At 30.7% G+C, this 20044-nt stretch overlaps 1 protein-coding gene across 1 annotated transcript in view; it reads left to right on the forward strand.

Annotated features, from left to right (window-relative positions):
- The window catches only part of LOC109603405 (5-hydroxytryptamine receptor-like), a 120439-nt gene that overhangs the window by 83230 nt on the left and 17165 nt on the right, over positions 1-20044 (forward strand). Inside the window, exons 5-7 of the mRNA XM_049967796.1 lie at positions 847-994; positions 6742-6933; positions 13145-13278. Of these exons, the coding sequence (XP_049823753.1) occupies positions 961-994; positions 6742-6933; positions 13145-13278 (360 nt within the window). The 5' untranslated portion in view covers positions 847-960. The remainder of the gene's footprint in view (positions 1-846; positions 995-6741; positions 6934-13144; positions 13279-20044) is intronic.

The raw sequence follows: 20044 nt of genomic DNA on the forward strand, positions 1-20044 counted from the left end.
AATAATATATTAATCTTTTGTAGAGAAATAAAATACAAACAAACGAAATATTTGTATAAAATGAACAGTATTATATTGTGAAAATAATAGTGTCTTAATGATTTAACATATTAAAAGTACCCACTTCATAATGCACATACAATATTAAATTAACTAATTAAAATACGATTTGATGTAAATATTTAACATTATGGACGCAATTTAATTTAATTTATTTTAACTGAATTTATATTTTATATACCATATAATATTAATTAAGGAAACGTGGTGTTGGCACAATTAAAACTTGATACAGGAATTTATTTTATTGTGCGTTTTATCGTTTTATTAAATATAATAGTATAATTTTATATAAAAAGCGGTTTCGATGTTTAATCCAATATTTTAATTAATATGATACTAGATTTTATAAGCTTGATGAAAATACACAATTGATACTCTATTTTTTAAAATAAACAGAGAGAAAAAAACAGATAAAATGATTTGATAATATTCTATCAGGTATAAAAATATTAAATTATATTTTGTTTGATTACCTTAACGGATTTTTGAAAGAAACAAACTCTTCGTAGATAATTTTTTTAGATCATGTACAATGATTTAGAATACGGTTTCATTTTATAATTTTGTTATCAATAAATAATTTTAATAAAGTAAGCCCTATGAGAAGTCGGCGTATCTACAAAAAAAGTTGTTGGAAAGGAGACCGTTTAATGAATAATTTTCTTTGTCTCACCAAAACTCAGATAACTTAAGTAGGTCACGAGACATAATAGATGTGTATTTAGCTCATTGTTCTGTACTTGTAATCAAGTCATGGTTCTAATTGTTTTGTTTCTGTTTCAGCCAATTTAAGTATGCAACAGTGGAGGGCGAGAAAGTGTTCAGCACGGCCCGTTGGGCGCCAAACGAAATAGGATTGCGTCTTTGATAGGAAAGGTTTTGGGTGTACTCGCCATCATGACACCCAGCAATTTTGCCATCACTACTTCGGGTAAGGGCGACGCGTTTACTTTACGTTTGTGTATTTTATTAGGCAAACGATTAAAACATGACGATGAAGTTTTAATCGTTTGCCTTTGCGAAAAATTCAAAGACTACTACGTTATATACTGCAATATACAAATTTTTAATGTGTTTTTCTTGAAGCACTTTATGAGATTTTCTGTATTTTAAAATATTCATAAAATGTTTGTTGGTACCACTATTAAACATAAATTCACAGATAATTTACTAGTCTAGTTTATTACCATTTAGTCTTTTAGAAATTGTTTAAAATCGTTGTCTTTACTCTTATTTGTAAAAGTTCTTCTGTTTTATCTAAAAAGAAACTCCACAGACAACAGACTTGACTTCCAATATAGCAAATTTTTGTCCTAATAAATAATATTAGTTTTAATATATTATATATTCGCATATTACAAAAGAATGTCTCTTTTTATAGTTTCCTGGATCAAATTTTTCAGAATCTTAACATGAGCCTCCAGAAAAGACCGCTTTGATAATTTTTCCTTGAAGATATGGTTGATTAGAAGACGGGATGTTACTTCGTCTGTCCCTAAATAATATTTTTAATACCAACAGTAAATTTGTATTTTATTCTAATTACTTCGATATGTGCTGTATGTGATATTGTAATGGTTGTTACATATAAAGCATTATGTAAATTGGCCCATAAACCATTTCTAGCTCACGTATCAAATATGAACAAATTTAACGTGATAATTAATTCTATTGACGTGCACACACAAATGGCATAAAATTTCTGTGAATATTTTTATAATCCTAATTAAAAATTTAATTATTTCGACAGCAGTTACACATTGTTTGTATTATTCCACGTCATTGCCTTTATTTAGCTCTAATTGAAACCATTTCAAATGAATGTGCAAACTTAAAAATTAATAGTTCAATTTAAACCAAATCCCGCACCATGGAAAGCGGCCAGTAAAGAGAAGAATATGATTTAACTTTACGGATTGAATTCATGCAAAGCTGGAACTTATAATAACTCGTTATACATAAAGTTGGAACATTTAATTTAATTATGGCAGTTGTATTCAAAACCAGCACACATACTTTTCCTCCATTTAATCGTGCACGGGTTAACATAATTTTGTACAGTTCCTGGAATATTGATTTATTGCAGCGACACACGAAGACAACGAAACACGGGGTATAATTAATAGGCACCCGTTTAGGAATTGTTAATTCCGTGAATTTAAATCAGAGAGCGGCGACTTATTACTTGACTTGACAAAAACAACTGTTGCATATTTATAACAGATACTTAGTTTAGCCGCCAGTTAAATAACTGCCACATTAACACAATATCCGAAGGTTTAATGACAGCAGTTAAAAATTTGCATGTGCAATTTTATACGATACGAACCGTGGAGTTCGGTGCGCAAATTTAAACGACTCGAGGCAGTTTAATCTGCGAATCGTAAGTCACTATATAAATTTAAATTGCAACCGTATCAGGAAATGGCTCATAATCTTTTAAAAGCCTTATAAATTTTCATACAGCTTGTGTAGTACGCCTCCCTATACATCTTTCAATATAATAAATCAAAAAATCAGAATACAAAGTTCCGCCGGAATTTATTACTTCCCCGAGTTTCATTAAATAAACATAAAAGTGTCTGGAAGTTCAGAAGTGTTAAGTTCGTTACAACTTTATGGGAAATTTGGCGTATTAATCTTTTTTAACGTATTAACAAGATCGAGGCACGTCTCGTCGAACAAAACGCTTCCACAAACTATTAAACAATGTTATAATAATTATGTGTTATCAATAACAACTAACTTCCTAATTGCGTTGAGATTAAATTCGTTTAATTATTTGTTGAATGGAGACACGGCTATAGAGTTCACATATATCTAAGCTTTAATTGCACGGAACCGTAGCAAAAGCTCCCCGAACAATTCCGAAAGGAACCTTTGTTGAAATAATTAACTTCATTATAATTGTCAAAGTGAACGTCACCGCTAAAAATCCGGCTAACAATGGGGTTTGATGCTTTCATAAATTTTATATATATAAACCTTCATATTTGGTTGAGGATTTATGCGATATATCTGAACAAATATTTGATATTTGTCTCGAAATATTATTAGATTTGTACGTGTGGCTTCTGTCACGAAACATCATGCTTAATTAACAGGGGTAATATTCTCAACTTGTTGTTTATATAAATAAATGATAAATTTTAATCAACTTAAATGAGCTAAACACTGGATGGTCGATTTGTAAGCTTCCGAAATGTCTGTAATACTGCAGCTTAAGGGAGATTTTATAAAGTACACCAATAATATTTTAATGAAATTGTTTATTTACTAATTAAATTCCACGCAAAGTCAGTGCGTCAGTTATCGATAGAATGTGGCAATTTAAATTCTAAAATTGCAACGAACTTAAAAGCATGTAGGATATAAGGGGTTACTATTATAATAACACACATAAATATGTGGATCCCGGTAAATTTACGATATACCGTAAAAGCCTGTAAACTTCTATACAGGTTTACAAATAAGTGCTTCCTTAAGTGACGATAAAGGAGTCGTCTATTCTGACAGTGTCTGATGTGGTACTTTGCACAATGCTAACGGAAATACTTTCAATCAAACTATAGCTATAGTTGAGAATTATTAGCATATCTATCTCTCTTTTTTCTCATACTTTCTTTTCTATTAATCAATATTTTAATTTTGAATTTAGAGTTATCTCTACTTAAAATAATATATTTAATCAAGAAAACTTGAATGTTAAATGTGAATATAATTAAATTTATTTTAGTTTATGTATATATATATATATATATATATATATATATATATATATATATATATATATATATATATATAACTTATTTCGAAAGTAGGATTTTTTAAAAAGTTTTATTTTACAAAAACAATTGTCATTGCAAATACATTCTAAAACTACTTCCACATCAAAGAGAATAAAGTTTTATAAATAATTTATATTGTATACAAACGATTGGGTTTTAAATTGAAAATTATTTGATTTTAGACAATAAAATTGTTACTATTTGTTTGTTTTATTTTTCAAATCATCCCCATTGTTTACATTACCAAATAACCAACTTAAAATTGTATTGTACAGGATAATGACGTGTATTTAACGTCCCAATGTCACATTAATTATTTTCACTTTTACAATATAAGGAAAAGCATTTTTTAGTCATTTTGATTAAGAACAGAGTTAATAATGTAAAAAATAAGAATGACATTTTAATTTTTTATATTTTCAAAGTAAACAAGAAAAAGTTAAAAGCTAAATTTGTTGATGGATCTACAATTACATTAATGGAAAAGGGTCTAGGTTTCTATTCAAAAATTTATTCACAGGACCCTCATAAAGTAGAAAGTTCTTGCAAAAAATATATGTTGCACAAGTTCCATAATTTCCAAATACGAGGAATACATTCATCTTAAAATAAATATTGTTAAATAGAAAAATAATTGACTGCAAAACAATGGTCACGAAAGCCTTAACCTTTACATTAAAATTTTATATTTTCAAAGTAAATATGAAAGAGTTAAAAGCAAAATATGTTGCGGGATCTACAGTTATATTAATAGACAGCGTCTAAATTTGCTCAAAGATTCAGAGCATACTCATAAATTAATATCACTTGCAAAAAATGTTGAGTCTAAGAGTACTTGGTTATCTGTTATATTAGAGTAGAAAAAAAATGTAAAGCCCTAATGATGTCCAATTAAGATTGAAATATGTAGAGTTTAAAATGAAATGAGAATTCAGGTTCAGGCAAACGCCCTTTTCACCGTTATACAATAAATATCCGTTACTGAATTTATTAAAATTATAACCAGAGAAATTTTAATGATTATTAGTTTATGTATACCACGATTTGTTAAACTTAGATAATGTCCAAGTTTAAAATGAAAAACACAAATTTCACGCCATCAAACCCCGATTAAGAGAATAGTGCATAAAGTTTCCGGATTTCGGTCCGCCGAATCCGGAGCGTTATCAAGTCGGGAGCAACAAACCATCGCCACTTCATCACGCCGTAAATACGTCTTTCGATTACACGTTCGTGCCGCGTTTCTATTAAACTCGAGTGCAATATTTTATTTATCCTGACGTTGTATAATTTTTTTCTCGGGCGTCGCAAACGACGCACTTAACCGTAATTTCCCCGTCCCGTAAGCCGTGCCGTGAGCCCGGATGAAAAATGTCGGGCGATTTTTAATAAAGTGGAAATTGATGTTTGCGGTTCTATTGCTGATGGAAATCTCGATACATATTTTGTAGCGCGTAACGAGCTCTGCGGTCCGACGCTTTGATATGTCCAGCACGGGGGCCGGCTTTTGCGAGTACTTTAATTAATGTTTCAATCGGTCGCTAAATATTATTGTAACGGCGGCCCGTTCGCGCCAACTCGCATAAAATGCAGTTAATTTTGAAACGACCAATTTTCTTTTAATTTTTTTAATTATCTGGCGCCGAAATTCACCCGCATCAAAATTTGATGCGAAAACCTTTCAGCTATGTCAATTTCCAGCTAAACCGTCATGTCATGGATAATTTGTAAACGTATTGAAAATGTTTAAAATTTTGTGTTCATGTTGAAATTCAACGTATATATGATAAAAACATACACAGTATAAAGTTTAAAATGTAAAGTAATATGTGTGTGTTGTGTACTATATATCAAATAATATTAAATTATGCTCAGTTATGGACAACCCTGTATATGATAAATTTATTTTTTAAAATTTAATTCAAACAGTATATGTGTAAAAAGCAACAGAAAATGCTAAAAATTTCAGTTTATCTAGAAAAATGTTACTGATATTTTAAAAAAAAATTAATATATTGAAAATTTTACCACCCTGTAACTAAAAATTCAAATCGTTTAGGACATATATTCATATTAAGTTTTTTTTTTGTTAAAATACAGGCATGAATTACAGATTTAAATATTTTATCTTATTCCTGCAACATCCTGAAAATTTTGCTTTATTACATTAAAGAGTTACTTGAAATAATTTGTACATGAAACGTAAAAATAAAAATACTATAACAAAATTTATTTCAAAAATCAGAATAACAATTTATTTATTTATAAATATATGATAAAAACATAATATAGTCAATAGTTTTATCTATTCCAATTAAAAATGTTCCTAATATTGTGTCAGTAAATGAATTATCAGTATACAGAGTGTTAAAAAAGTAAAGTATGTGTTGTCTACTGTATATCAAATAATTTTAAATTATGCTCAGTTATGAACAACCCTGTATAAGAGTTTTATCTGTTCCAATTAACAATGTTCCCTATGTTGTGTTAGTAAATGAATTATCAGTTTAAAAAGTAAAGTAGTACGTGTACTGTATATCAAATAATATTAAATAATACTCAATCATGCATCACCCTGTATGTATATGAAGAATATATTTTTTAAATGTAATTCGAATAATATATGTTATAAAACACAGTAGAAAATGCAGACAATTTCAGTTTATCTAGAAAGATGTCACTGTTATTATAAATGTATTAATTTTTTAAAAACTTGAAAAACTGAAAAAACTAAAAATTTTCCTTTATCAAGCGTTACTTGAAATACATGTAACATACAGGAGATGTCTTTTTGAAAAAAAAAACCAACAACAGTACTAACCAATAATAAAACTAATATTCCTCTGGAAATTAATTGGTTAAAATTTCAAAATTATAATTCCATTTTCAGATTTCCCTCTCCTAACAACGGACAACTCAACCAACATATTCATGAACTGTTCTGAACCGGATTTCCTGAATTGCACCATAAATGGAACCAACGCCACCATCTTGGAACCTGCGGGTGAACTGCTCAGCGACATCATCCTCATGAGCGTCCTATCCATCGTCTTAGGCTTAATGATACTAATTACAGTAATAGGTAAGCGATTCAATTAATAACACTGACGTGCTGTGCACCGTGTCCAACGAATAAAACCAACAAATCCCCACTTCCCATTTTTATTCGATCACGTAACCACAACCGAAGACTACTCCAACAGCGTCCGGTTCCATTCACATTCAATTGCGGTCAAGATTGGCACGGCAAACTATTCTTCCGCTCCGGTCCGCAAACAAATTCTTCTATTAACAAAATTCAACCACCGGCGTGCATTGTGTGTGTGTGTGTCGGCGAAACAATCTCTTGAGACAATGCGGCTTGCAAACTAAAACCGTACACATGCAGCGAGAGTTTCGCTCCTCAAATACTCACCGTGGAGTTTGGCTTATTGTTCGGTCCTTACCTGCAGGATTGTGTTCGGACGCCGACGATAGTTGTGTGCTATTGACACATTTACATACCAACAAACCAATACTCCCCACAATATTTCATTGTGCTCCTCGACAAATACTTGAATGAAACCACTACGTGCAATTTGTTCTGAAGACTGTTTGTCACTTACAATACATCGAAGTGGGAAATTGCTGTTGGATGTTCAATTCAAATGGGTCACATCTTGACTTTATTGTTTACGTTTACGTTCATATTAATAAAATATTTATATAAATCTAAGAATCTAAAAAATCTGAAGGATCTGAAGAATCTAAAGAATCTAAAGAATCTAAAGACTCATCTAAAGAATCTAAAGAATCTGAAGGATCTGAAGAATCTAAAGAATCTAAAGAATCTAAAGACTCATCTAAAGAATCTAAAGAATCTAAAGAATCTAAAGACTCATCTAAAGAATCTAAAGAATCTAAAGAATCTAAAGAATCTAAAGACTCATCTAAAGAATCTAAAGAATCTAAAGAATCTAAAGAATCTAAAGAATCTAAAGAATCTAAAGAATCTAAAGAATCTAAAGAATCTAAAGAATCTAAAGAATCTAAAGAATCTAAAGAATCTAAAGAATCTAAAGAATCTAAATAATCTACGGAATCTAAAGAATCTAAAGAATCTAAAGAATCTAAAGAATCTAAAGAATCTAAAGAATCTAAAGAATCTAAAGAATCTAAAGAATCTAAAGAATCTAAAGAATCTAAAGAATCTAAAGAAAAGAATCTAAAAAATCTAAAGAATCTAAAGAATCTAAAGAATCTAAAGAATCTAAAGAATCTAAAGAATCTAAAGAATCTAAAGAATCTAAAGAATCTAAAGAATCTAAAGAATCTATAAAATCTAAAGATTTTAAAGAATCTAAAGAATATAAAGAATCTAAAGAAATTTTTTTTTTTTGTTTGAATTTGGGGTATTATTGGTGGGGATAAACGGCGTTGTTAAATAGGAAAAGAGGATAAAAACAAACGACATCTGTAACGACTTGATGCCAGAAATGGAACAGGATATTGAAAACGCCTACTTTGGAAAATTGTTTTCTCCACAATCATTTATTGATAGCATAGTTGTAATGCAGTAATATTGTCAAAATTATGGTCTACAAACAATAAAGAAAAGTATAAAGTAGTAGTATATGAAAAAATTCTAGTTTAAAGCTATGTTTTCAAAATTGAACTGAAAACATATCTCTGTTGCTTTGTCAGTGTTTTCAAGTTGGACTGGTGGTTTTGGATGTTTCAATATTAAAAAGCTAATTAACGTAAAATTGATCTCCTTGCATTTATTAATTTTATATAATTATCGTCCTTTTCACTCCAAAGAGTCCTTATAGCCTGCCATTAATTATAAATATCCCCTGAATATGTGTTGTGGGATTATATTTCTTCACGTTGCTAATGGTTGAATGATTTCTGAGTCCAAGTCGGGTATTCAATTAAATTTGTACATGGAACCGTTCTTAATAAGATTAATATAGATCCAGCCACAAATTAAGGAAAGGACACATTTTGTGAAATATGGTCATTGCATTCAACCTCCGTAAATCACAACTTAGTGCCGTAACTTGGCCAATATATCAGACAATAAAACCTTTATCTTAAAGAAACTGCACTTAACTTAGCCACGATTCTATTAAATTAATTAGTTTTACTGATGTAGTTTTGCAATTAGGTGGTTATTGTGTTTTTAAAGAAATACCATTCTTATCCACAATCTCGTCGTCTTCAGTTTTAAAGGACAAAAACAATGCAACAGAAAACATCCAAAATTACCGACTTATCCACCGAACAAACTGTTTGTATTAAACATGAAACGAGAAATTTCATCTCGACATTCTACGCATATTACCCTAATAGCAGACTCTCCTCTTAAATACCAGTCTAGAGCTATGAGAGAGCATTGAAAGCAGCCCGGCAAAATGAAACAGCCGAGTGTGTAGATAGGCATTGTCCCAGTGAAACGCGGCTATTATTTTTACAGACTCGGCATGTGAGCAATATGGCACGACTTCCAGCGAAAGGTAATTCTTGTTGAAAACCTTTCCGGCGCACAACGTGAATGTTGCCTACGTGCTGCTACAGACACACGGCGGTCATTTTTTACTGCGACAATTAAAAAACAAACGTGGTATGCTTTTGCACGTTTCAGTGAGACTCCGATTTATTACAGTTACTCATCTCACTCGATACTTCATCTAAGCATCAATTTTTTGTAATTAAAAATTAACATACAAATTCCATGTTCATCCAACTAAATGAAATGTGACATTTCTGAGATAATTGGAAGCTAATTTCTTGCTTGAACTATGAAGTTATATGAAGGCAATACATTTAGATCGTAAGTGACAATATTGTTGAAAACTGGCACTGCAATATACTCTAAATGTCCACTATGATAGAACATTAATCACATCATTGTTTAGACATTCCATTCTAATATATCAAAGGCGTTTGAAACTGCTTCACTTTGTTATGCATTGAAGGTAAATGACAACACGTTTCGCAATATTCATTTTATAGTAAATGGCTCCTCGCCTAGTTAAGGAACATAATAAAATAAAAGCTTTTATATAATCTTTAAGTAAAAGCTCATACTAAGAAAGCTCTACTGGGGAAGCCTTTCATCTCAGTATGTTTATTTATAAAAAGAAATGCGATATTTTAATTTATTAAGCACGTGATAAAAATAAGCAACAGCCGGAAACACAGAGGAAACTTTGTCCCAGCAAAGCACGTGATTAACTGCAGCGAAAACTACTCTTGTTGAAATTCTTCAGAGCCGCAACGAGCTGCACAAAAACTACACAACGGACATTTTTAGTTAAACATTTTAAAAAACATGACTGCATTTTTCTACTGCAGTGATAATGTAAGGGATGTGAGGTGGAGTTTCATTTATAATGCAATATAATCCGAAAGCACGGTCTAATGCACCAGGCTAGAATGGTATATTGTACATTCCGTTGTCTTTATGTCACACTCTATCAAAGGCATCTGCTTCAACCGGAAATGCAAAATTTAAAAGACGTAAATGAACTTACATCCCGCCTCATTTGTTCCATTCATTTCGAACTATCATTTAGTAATATTATTTGATTTGTTTGAAGTAGAAATATGAAGGGTATCCTTGCACAGAATAAGCAACAATAATTATTGTTTCCTGAGGGTTGGAGGCGGAATTTCCGTTTTGCTTTGGTACCAGGGAAGTAATTAAAAGAATTAAAATATGCACCCCTTTAACCCCAAAAATACCTACCGACATAATTCTTAACTAGCAACTTTTAAATTAAAAAAGGTATTTGGCTAATTTATTAATTGCCTCGTGTGGTTTTCTCGGACGAGGCAATTAACGAGCATATTTTAATTAATACCCATATTTAGACATGATTTTGACCGACAGCCATTTATTCAAGGTTCCATAAATTCAATCCTTGTAATAGGATAATCCATTCTTTCATTTTTCCACCGTGAGTTCTCTACTCTGCCCAAGTGACCAATTAAACTCTTCAGTTAAGTTGTGCAAATTAGCTTCGTGAACAAGATGTGCCCCATGCATACGTAAGTGTACTACTTCATTGCATCTTAAGCAGTTTGTTGTACCACCTGAATGCATTCAACACGTAATGTAATAGTCTCATCATGAAATATTTTGTTGTAAGATTTTAGTGACCAATTTCCTATACATAATAATTAATGCCCATCCATAGTGGAACGAGCAATTAACATTTCATAAGGACGAAGCATCTGAGAAAGGACCCGGTGACCGAGAATGTGGTCTGAGTGCCCACACCAGCCAAACCGCGCCCTTAAGTAAAATTAATAAGGCAATTTGCACTAACAACACTTCAGAGAGTTAACAGTTAATATTCTGATTAGAAATAGGCGCAACCTAAATGTAGTTTCTGGACGTGGTAATTCCATTTCCCACTATTCATGGTGCTGGAATATTTAATGGAATTATAGAAAATGAATGGCGGAGATATTGTTGGCACTTGACTACATACACCCGGATGGTATCTGAATTAACTATAGTTTCTGACACGTTGCATGGATATTAAGGACGTGCTCGAAATGGAAACTCGTGTTTGAATAAAAACGCATGTTCCTCTAGGCGTAAAAACCTTGTGACTGAAATTCTTTTTATTTCGAATTATCATCGCGCCGCTGAACTTACGGTGATATGTCGGAAAGACACAAATAGCGGGGGATTTTAGTTTTCACTTGTGACTTGCTCTGAATTATGTGCAGCCTGAGCTGCAAAGTCAAGTTTCGTTTCCGCGTAGCAGGATGGTATTATCATTTCTGAATAAAATTTCATATAAAATTGGTTCAACAAATATTTAACTGAATACTGAACAATATCAAGTGTTCCTAAAATAAGTGGTCTGAACTTGAGAATCCATTAATGAAAAAATCTGGTTTAGTTTCTACTAGTGTTGAGTATATTTTATTTTATTTGAAAACCATTTCTAGAACCAACCTCCGCCACTTAAATGGTTCTATTAAAGGATTACCTACACATTAACTGTTTAAACTACATAAAATGATAAATCACAGTAGAAAAGTAATCCAAAATTTTTTTAACCAAACCTCCACCAAATTGTACTGTTGTGAATGTCTTCTGAAAAAAAATTTATACAAAATTGGTTCAATAAATATTTAACCAAGTACTGTACAATACAAAGTGTATCTAAAATGAATGGTCAGAATTTGAGAATCCATTAATGAAAAAATCTGGTCTAGTTTCTACTAGTTTTGACAATAGTTTATTTATTTTGAAAACCATTTCTAGAACCAACCTTCGTCACTTAAATGCTTCTATTAAAGGATTACCTACACATTAAAATTAAAGTAAACTGTTTAAACTTCATAAAACGTCAAATCACAGTACAAAGGTAATTCAAAAGTTTCTTTAACCAAACCTCCTTCAAATTATCCAGTTGTGAATGGGTCGGAGCTCTGGTTTTAATTCCGAATAAATTATAGGAACGACGCTGAATCCCAAACGGAGATTATGATATAAAATTTGATGAGATAAGGCCTTTTTAAAACAGAGTGACGAGGAATTGTTAAACCGCCTTTATAGCTGCGAGTTATATTGCTCTAGAATCGGTTGCGAATCTTCATTTATCAAAAGCAATTAAAAATGTTTAAGTAAGATGGAAGGTAAAGTCATTTCGTGTGTTCGTTAGGGTGAATTAAAATTTGGGCAAATAAGACCGTCTCTTTTTAAGATTAAATTTAATACTTCGTGGAAGCTAAGTAATGCATTTTCATTTTGAAGTTTATTCTGCTTTATTTCTTGCTATATGAACCTAAGTTTGCTGGAAGACAAAAGTACTGCACAAAGTAATAGAAAAATACGAGAAAATACATGTTTCTTGTTTAGACCAAAACTTTTAGCGCCGTGCCGTGTCGAGTAATTAGAAAATAATTTCTTTAAAACTCCCTTTTAGTGACAACTATATTTATGGTCCCCACACAGCACAAACAACATTTTATGTGGATTTTTAATGAATACAAATAACACACGAATGAAGTTTTTGTCCTCACTTCGCAATCAAATATACAATTGCACAATTACCTGTTTGTAATGTGACAATGAAAACGTTTGTTCACGGAGCCTCCTTTCTTGTAGCCCTCCTTAATAAATCTCTCCGAATTCGCCCGGCCTTTTATTGTTATGCCCCATGCTTTTATTTAATAAACTTCCCGGGTCGGGTCATCGAAACACCGGGGCCTTAATTACACCTAAACCACCACCTGCTAATAAATTCGGTCTACGATAAAAATAACAATTTTCCGTTGGTTTTCAGGTAACGTGTTCGTAATTGCGGCCATCCTGTTGGAAAGAAATCTCCAGAACGTTGCTAACTATCTTATAGTTTCGTTGGCGGTGGCTGATTTAATGGTGGCATGTCTGGTCATGCCTCTTGGAGCAGTCTACGTGGTAAGTTTTTGTTTTTCTCTTTATTTTTACCGCAGTAATTCTCGGGTTCGTTAGCGAGTCATGCTGGAGTCCATTTATTATTATTTAAGTAGTACAAATCCTCGGCAAAACAAATTAATGGGAAGAGCGGAATAAATTATAAGATAAACAAGTGATTTTGAATGTCTATATTCTCTGCCTGTTACAGTTTTATTATTAATGTTAAAATGTATTTTCCAGGTAATTTACAAACATACATACATATGGTACATATATATTTAAGAACCATATTACACCATCTCTTATTAAGTTAATTTATTTTATTTAATACTTTAATTGCAAAATAAATATTTATAATATAGAAAATTAATGAAGTTAAAAATTACTTTCTGTTACCTAAATTTTTTTCGAAGCACAATAATTTACAGTGTGATCCAAATGATTAGTGATACCTCCATATTGAAAAATGATGACTATAAAACAATTCTATCTTTTGAACTTAATTTATTCGTTAAGAATATACAAATTCTAATAAATATTTGAAGATTTATTTTCAAATGAACAGAAAGTTTATTGATTATTTTTTTTTTTTTGTCTATTTATAACAATATTTTATTTAATAAGCCCTTTAAACTTTTCTTACTGTTTGTGATATTATTGGCGACGATAAATAATATTTTTAATAGAAAATTAAATATAAATAACCAATAGAAATAACATAAATAAGAGAAATATATTTCGTGGTGGCTCCAAGAAGCCACCTTTGCTTATTCGAAAGATCTTCGGGAACGCGCAGCTGGAAAAAAGCAATTGTTGCTTTAATCCCGAAGCCAAAGAGTGTCGGGGCCCCGCTTGGAATAACACGTAGTTGCCCGATACGGCCATAATTTCCGTTGACACAGGCCAACTAATAAATGAAATAGAAAGCAAACACTGGCGTTACGCGTTGAGCAAACACTGCGGTTCACAACGTTCACCACGTAGAACTGGTCCTGAGGGCGTTGCAATACACGCGATACTCGACCAACTCGCGAACTTGCTCTACGCCAACTTCATTTAAGTTTAACGCCGCTGAAATTGTTAATATTCCATTAAACGGTGTTTACAATACAAATACGAGACATGATAGATCATAGGGAAAACCAAGAATGCATAATTCGGCATTAATGTAGATGAATTTTTTCTGATTTGAATTTGTAAACTGATGGAAACCACGTTTGCAGGATTAATAACACAATCCGTCCGTTTGGTCCTAATTGTGAACAACGGAATTATACAGTAATTCAGTTCAAATGTGAACGTGAATAAAGGTAATTTAATGTTGGTAAAATTTCGAGTATTTGTGTACAAGTCTCCCAAAATATAATATTAATATTTGGTACCCAAGAAATTTTATTTTAAAATCATATAACTTTATTTAAATGACCAACGTTTAACTACCAAATTTATGCCATGAGAAAAAATGACTGGGTTTTTTGGAACTGAAGAAATGTAACAGGATAATAAAATTTTTCACATTTTAGTAATAAAAAAGGAAAAAACAATTTAATTTGTAATTAAAGATTAGATAAATTGGAGTATTTTGTTTATCAGGTTCTTATAAAACTTTAATATATACTTTAAAATATTTTGAATACAATATAGGAAAAAATGCAAAGCTTAATTGGAAAAGGTATATAAAAAGTTTTCAAATAATGTATAGATTTGAATACAAAAATGTTAAAATGTCAAATAAATCTTGAACAAAAAAGTAATTTACTTTTACCAGCACCTGATAATAAATAATATATATTGTCTACTCCAAAGCTACTGAGTTTTTAATTGCCAAGTAATTTTATCAAGAGTAATTTGTATTTTATTTAATTTCAATAAACATGCCTGAGTCAAAAAGTTTCAAACCTACATATTTTGATTAAATTAAACATTTAAAATGCAACCCAAATTGTGCCTAGTTTGCCTAGATTTTTAATAAACCAAAAGCCCTTTTTGAATACTAATGCAAGCCACAAAAGATTGTGTGCAGTCAGTGTATCCGCGAAAAATGAATTTGCGTCAAAACTTTATCTACCCGGATATCATAAAACGGTTACAAAAAGCGACATTTCAATTTGATTAATCCCTTTTGTCGCGTTCATGGCGCGCTGACGTTTTCTGAGGTCGCAATCTTGATTGATACACATTATGAAAGCAACAAATTATTTGGAGATAAAAAAGATATGCCGGAACGAAGCGACTTCCCCACCCCCACGACCACTCGACTCGAGGGAGACTGTCTCGAACACTTATCAGTTGTAAAGTTGTGTGTACACAAAGGGCGGTTGTCGCAAGAAAGTCGGAAACATATGTCTGACGGAATTCCACTATCGCAGATGGACAACGAGAAATTCGTCTTCTCGGCCTTAATTATGTTGTATTTATGTAACTGCTGGAAAAGTTCGGAACAATGACAGAAAGACAGATACGAATTACCCATTTTTTATTTATGATCGACGGGACAATTTCCATTATATGACAATAGGAATACGGTGGGAAATGTTTCATTCATTACTTAGGATTACCCCCAAACATGCATCATACAGATTTTAAGTCAATAGTCATAATACAGGAAGCACTTATAATAATTAGTCGCACTGAAATTAAAATTGAACAACAATTAAATGTTTTCCTGTTTTTTTAAATTCCGTTCACGAACTAAAAGTTAAAAATACTTTCGCCGAAAGGCTACTTTATTTTCTGGCATATTATCGCCGCGTCAAAACAACACAAGAGGGTAAAAACGAAGTTGTAATTCGAAGCCCTTTCGAAATAAACGAACTGAACTGAATTTAAGTGTTTATTTCTCTCCGTGCAAAATGCTTTATATCCATCTAAACAGTTTAATTTGCCGAATAAACCATGCAAGACCTAATTAGCGAAGTTGATATTTTAAATACGCGAATATAATTGGAACTAAATCGGAAAGTTTCGTTGAATGGAGACTAATTATTTGCAACTTGAAAATTCGGCTTCCCGACACGGTTAATCATTAAGTTATTAACAATATTTTACTGGGAAAATCAATTAAAATTTTGGGTCAAGCATCAGCGTAAAATATATTTCCATATAAAATCGATAGCAATAAAGTATTCATTAGAAATTCATTTGTACATCAAACCCGATGAAAAGCTACAAGCACAATCCACATGATTGCTAGCTCTTGCTAAGTTTCTTAATTAAGGAAGTTGACTAGTGTAATTATCACTTGAACAACTCTTGAGAACTTCATTAATCGATTCGAATTTGCAAGTGCAGTTTTCCTAATATTCGGTTTAGTTGAAAACGAAAACGTTGAATATAATAAATCAGATTGTGGGCGGAACAATAATTTTGTGCTACGTGATTTAACTCGTCATTCGACGCACTGATCGTTGTGGTCAGCTAAAAACAACGAGTGAATGACCAAAGGCTTCAAACTATATACATAGTTTAAAGATTTATTTACGTTATATTAAAATGTTCATATTTTTCTGTTAATACTTAAAATTTTAAAATCACAAATTCAACATATAATGACCTAAAAATTTTCTTATTTAAATTTTTAATTAGTTATTAATAGTAGTAAATTCGTCATTAACAGGATGGAGAAAGACTTTTGAAACTGAATATGTTTCCTTTATATTCAATTTACTTTTTTAAATATTTAAATTCCAACAAAAAGTATTTGAATCACAAATTCTACATATAATCACCTATAAAATTTCTTATTTAAATTTTTAATTAGTTATTCATAATGATAAATTCATCATTAACAGGGTGAAGCAAGACTTTTGAAACTAAGTGTGTTTTCATTATGTTATTATCTCATATTGCCCAATTTTTATCACGTATTATAATTTTAAGTAAAAGATTATAAATGACTCCTTTTTGTTACTTTTTATGAGACACGAATCTTTTATTCAACCTGTACAAATGTTACTTCATCTGTTTAAATATTAATCTGGTACCTTCCTTTGCTTTGAGGACGTCTCAAAGTGATCAATTATGTATTGAAAAAGTTGGAGCTTCGATTTCGAGAATGAGAGTGGACAGAAGTTCGGTAATAACGAGAACTTTTATGTTAAATATTAAGCTTATTAAGATGCTCTTTCGGAATAAACCCACGTGATATCGGACAAATTGCATTACTCAGCCGCTTTATTTGAAAAGTTCCGATCATCGTAAAAGCTGTCGATTTAGAACGTCAAACAACTGCGCTTTTGTACCCGAAAACTAAACATGTGCATTAACTTCAGTGCTCCCGCTGAAGTAAATATTGGCGGCAGTAATTTCCTGTTTGTCAAGAACACAAGTTTCGTATTAAACCTTATTCGACACCCAAGACATATTCAAATGTATTCGTCGGATGTGCACTCGACGAGACTTCGAATATTTTAGGTGTAACAGGATCACGGATCAAAATGTGTCGATGGGCTTCTAAATATGATGAATTGCCCCGGGTAATTGACTTGCTATGTAAATTCGCCCGACTTGGCGCTGGCGAATCGCAGATATGTTTGGCGGCGGTTCCCAACTCCTGATAGTTCTGAAGGTGTCGCAGGCACTGTTGCACCGAGTGGCGGAGGTTGGGAGCATGTCGGCGGGTTAATTGCCTGTCAGGCCAATAATTTATTTAAAAATCGGGGCCCACAGGTGGTACGTTATTACACGTTTTGGGTAATTGACGGCGAAATTGTTTGGTTAAGACTCCGGCCTACACATAATCTGTTAACGTGTTTGTCATCGCTGAAAAACATCACGTTTCGTACGATGCACCTCCGCCACATTTCCGTCTGACTAGAGAAAACCCAACAGACATGGCGAGGATTGTTTGGACAGCCTGGGTCAGGATAAATGGAGCTCGTTGTATTTACATTTGCTGATTAACATTTATTTTTCTTCTTTACCTTATCTGGAATGGTGATTGCCAAGGTAAACTATTGGAAATAAATAAATAAACGTGGACCGAAGGCCTTTTGGCTGGGGATACACAAACATTCCGGTGAGTCGTGTTTTGCGCTGTCCTTAAAGTCAGTGGCGCACAAAGACAGACATTTTTTTAGTTGCCAATTTAAAAAATGTTCAGCCTATTATTGTGTCATCAAATTTACTCAATAGTAATTCATAATTGACGTAGTAATGTCATTGAACTGAATTAACAATTATTCATTAATAATAAAACACTATATAATATGTTTTAAAAGTCATTAATAAGTTATACATTTCTAAATTAGTAGTTCTGTATTATTTTTTTATTGCATGCAATTTGATCAATAATTTTTCATCTATTATTCATATAATAATAATTATTCTAAATAACAATCGATACCGTTTAAATGATATACTATGTTATAATAATTTTGCAGAAATTTAATTGGAATATAAATTTAAATACACGTCAATTAAGAAATTCAATTATTCAAGAAATATTCAAAAATATACAAACAAAAAACAATTAAATTTATTAAAAAATAAAAAAACCAGAAAAATATTTTTAAAAATTTTTTTATTAAAACATCCATTTTCAACATTTAATCCATTTAAAATCATATGCATATTATTTTGTTAAAAAAAAATAGGAAAAAATTAAAATTGTAATATTTAAATGTAAAATTAAGTTTTTTAAAAATATTCAAAAATATATAAATATAAATTATAATGTGAATAATTGTCTAAATATATAGACTAAAAAAATTAACAATTTATCTTAAATATTGAAATGAAATATATTTAATTTGTGAAAAAATAAATAAATCATTAGAGATATTTTTAAAAAGTTTAAAATAAATACCCTAATATATTTTTTTTTATTTTTTATTAAAGAATTAGGATTTTTTATTGAAAAAGTTTAATAATAATTGAAAAATTTTAATATTTATTTAACAGAAAATAAAGTAATCATTATTTATCATAATTTGTTTAAAAAAATCATAATAATTGTTTTTAAAAAGTTTAAAATGAAATATTATATTTTGAAAATAGATTTTTTAAAAATGAATCAAAATTGTCAGTATTGTCTTAAACATTTAAATAATATATAACGAATCAATTGAATTTGATAAAAAATATTTTTCAAAAATTTAAATTAAAATATCCATTTCCAACATTTAATCCATTTAAAATTATTTTGTTAAAAAAAAATGGGAAAAATTTAAAATTAAAATAATTTGTTTAAAAAAAATCATAAGAATTATTTTCAAAATGTTTAAAATAAATTAGTTCAATATTTTTTAATTAATTTATTAATTATTATTTAGTTTTATTTGAAAAGAATTGGATCTCTCTTTAGTTGGAGAGACCTAATATTTATTTAAAAAAGTTTAAGGTTACTTACAATTATTTTATAATTTTTCTAAAATATTTTAGACTACTATTTTTATATTTTCTTTTGCTATAAAGTATTGTAAGAACTAAAATGATCCTTGACCTTCCATAACATTTATTCCTGCATCGTAATAAACCAATTGTAATAACCTATTCTGCCGCCACAGTAATTAAAATAAAAGTTTAATTAATCCGTAATAATGTTATCGATGTCCATGACGATACTACCCTCCAATGAAGTTACATGCATGATCTAAAACAGGATAGTCTACAATATCTACGTCGTATTGTAGAACTTTCCGCTACATAAACATTTTAATACCTAAATAGCTCTTTTAAGGTGAAATATGCAACTCATGTAATGTCAAGCCTTACTAATGACTGCAAATGTGAACTTGTTTACGTACATGTACTTTACCAACTAGGCCGTAAAATGTATCTGTCGTTC

Source organism: Aethina tumida, chromosome 5, assembly GCF_024364675.1.
Source record: "Aethina tumida isolate Nest 87 chromosome 5, icAetTumi1.1, whole genome shotgun sequence".
NCBI lineage: Eukaryota > Metazoa > Arthropoda > Insecta > Coleoptera > Nitidulidae > Aethina > Aethina tumida.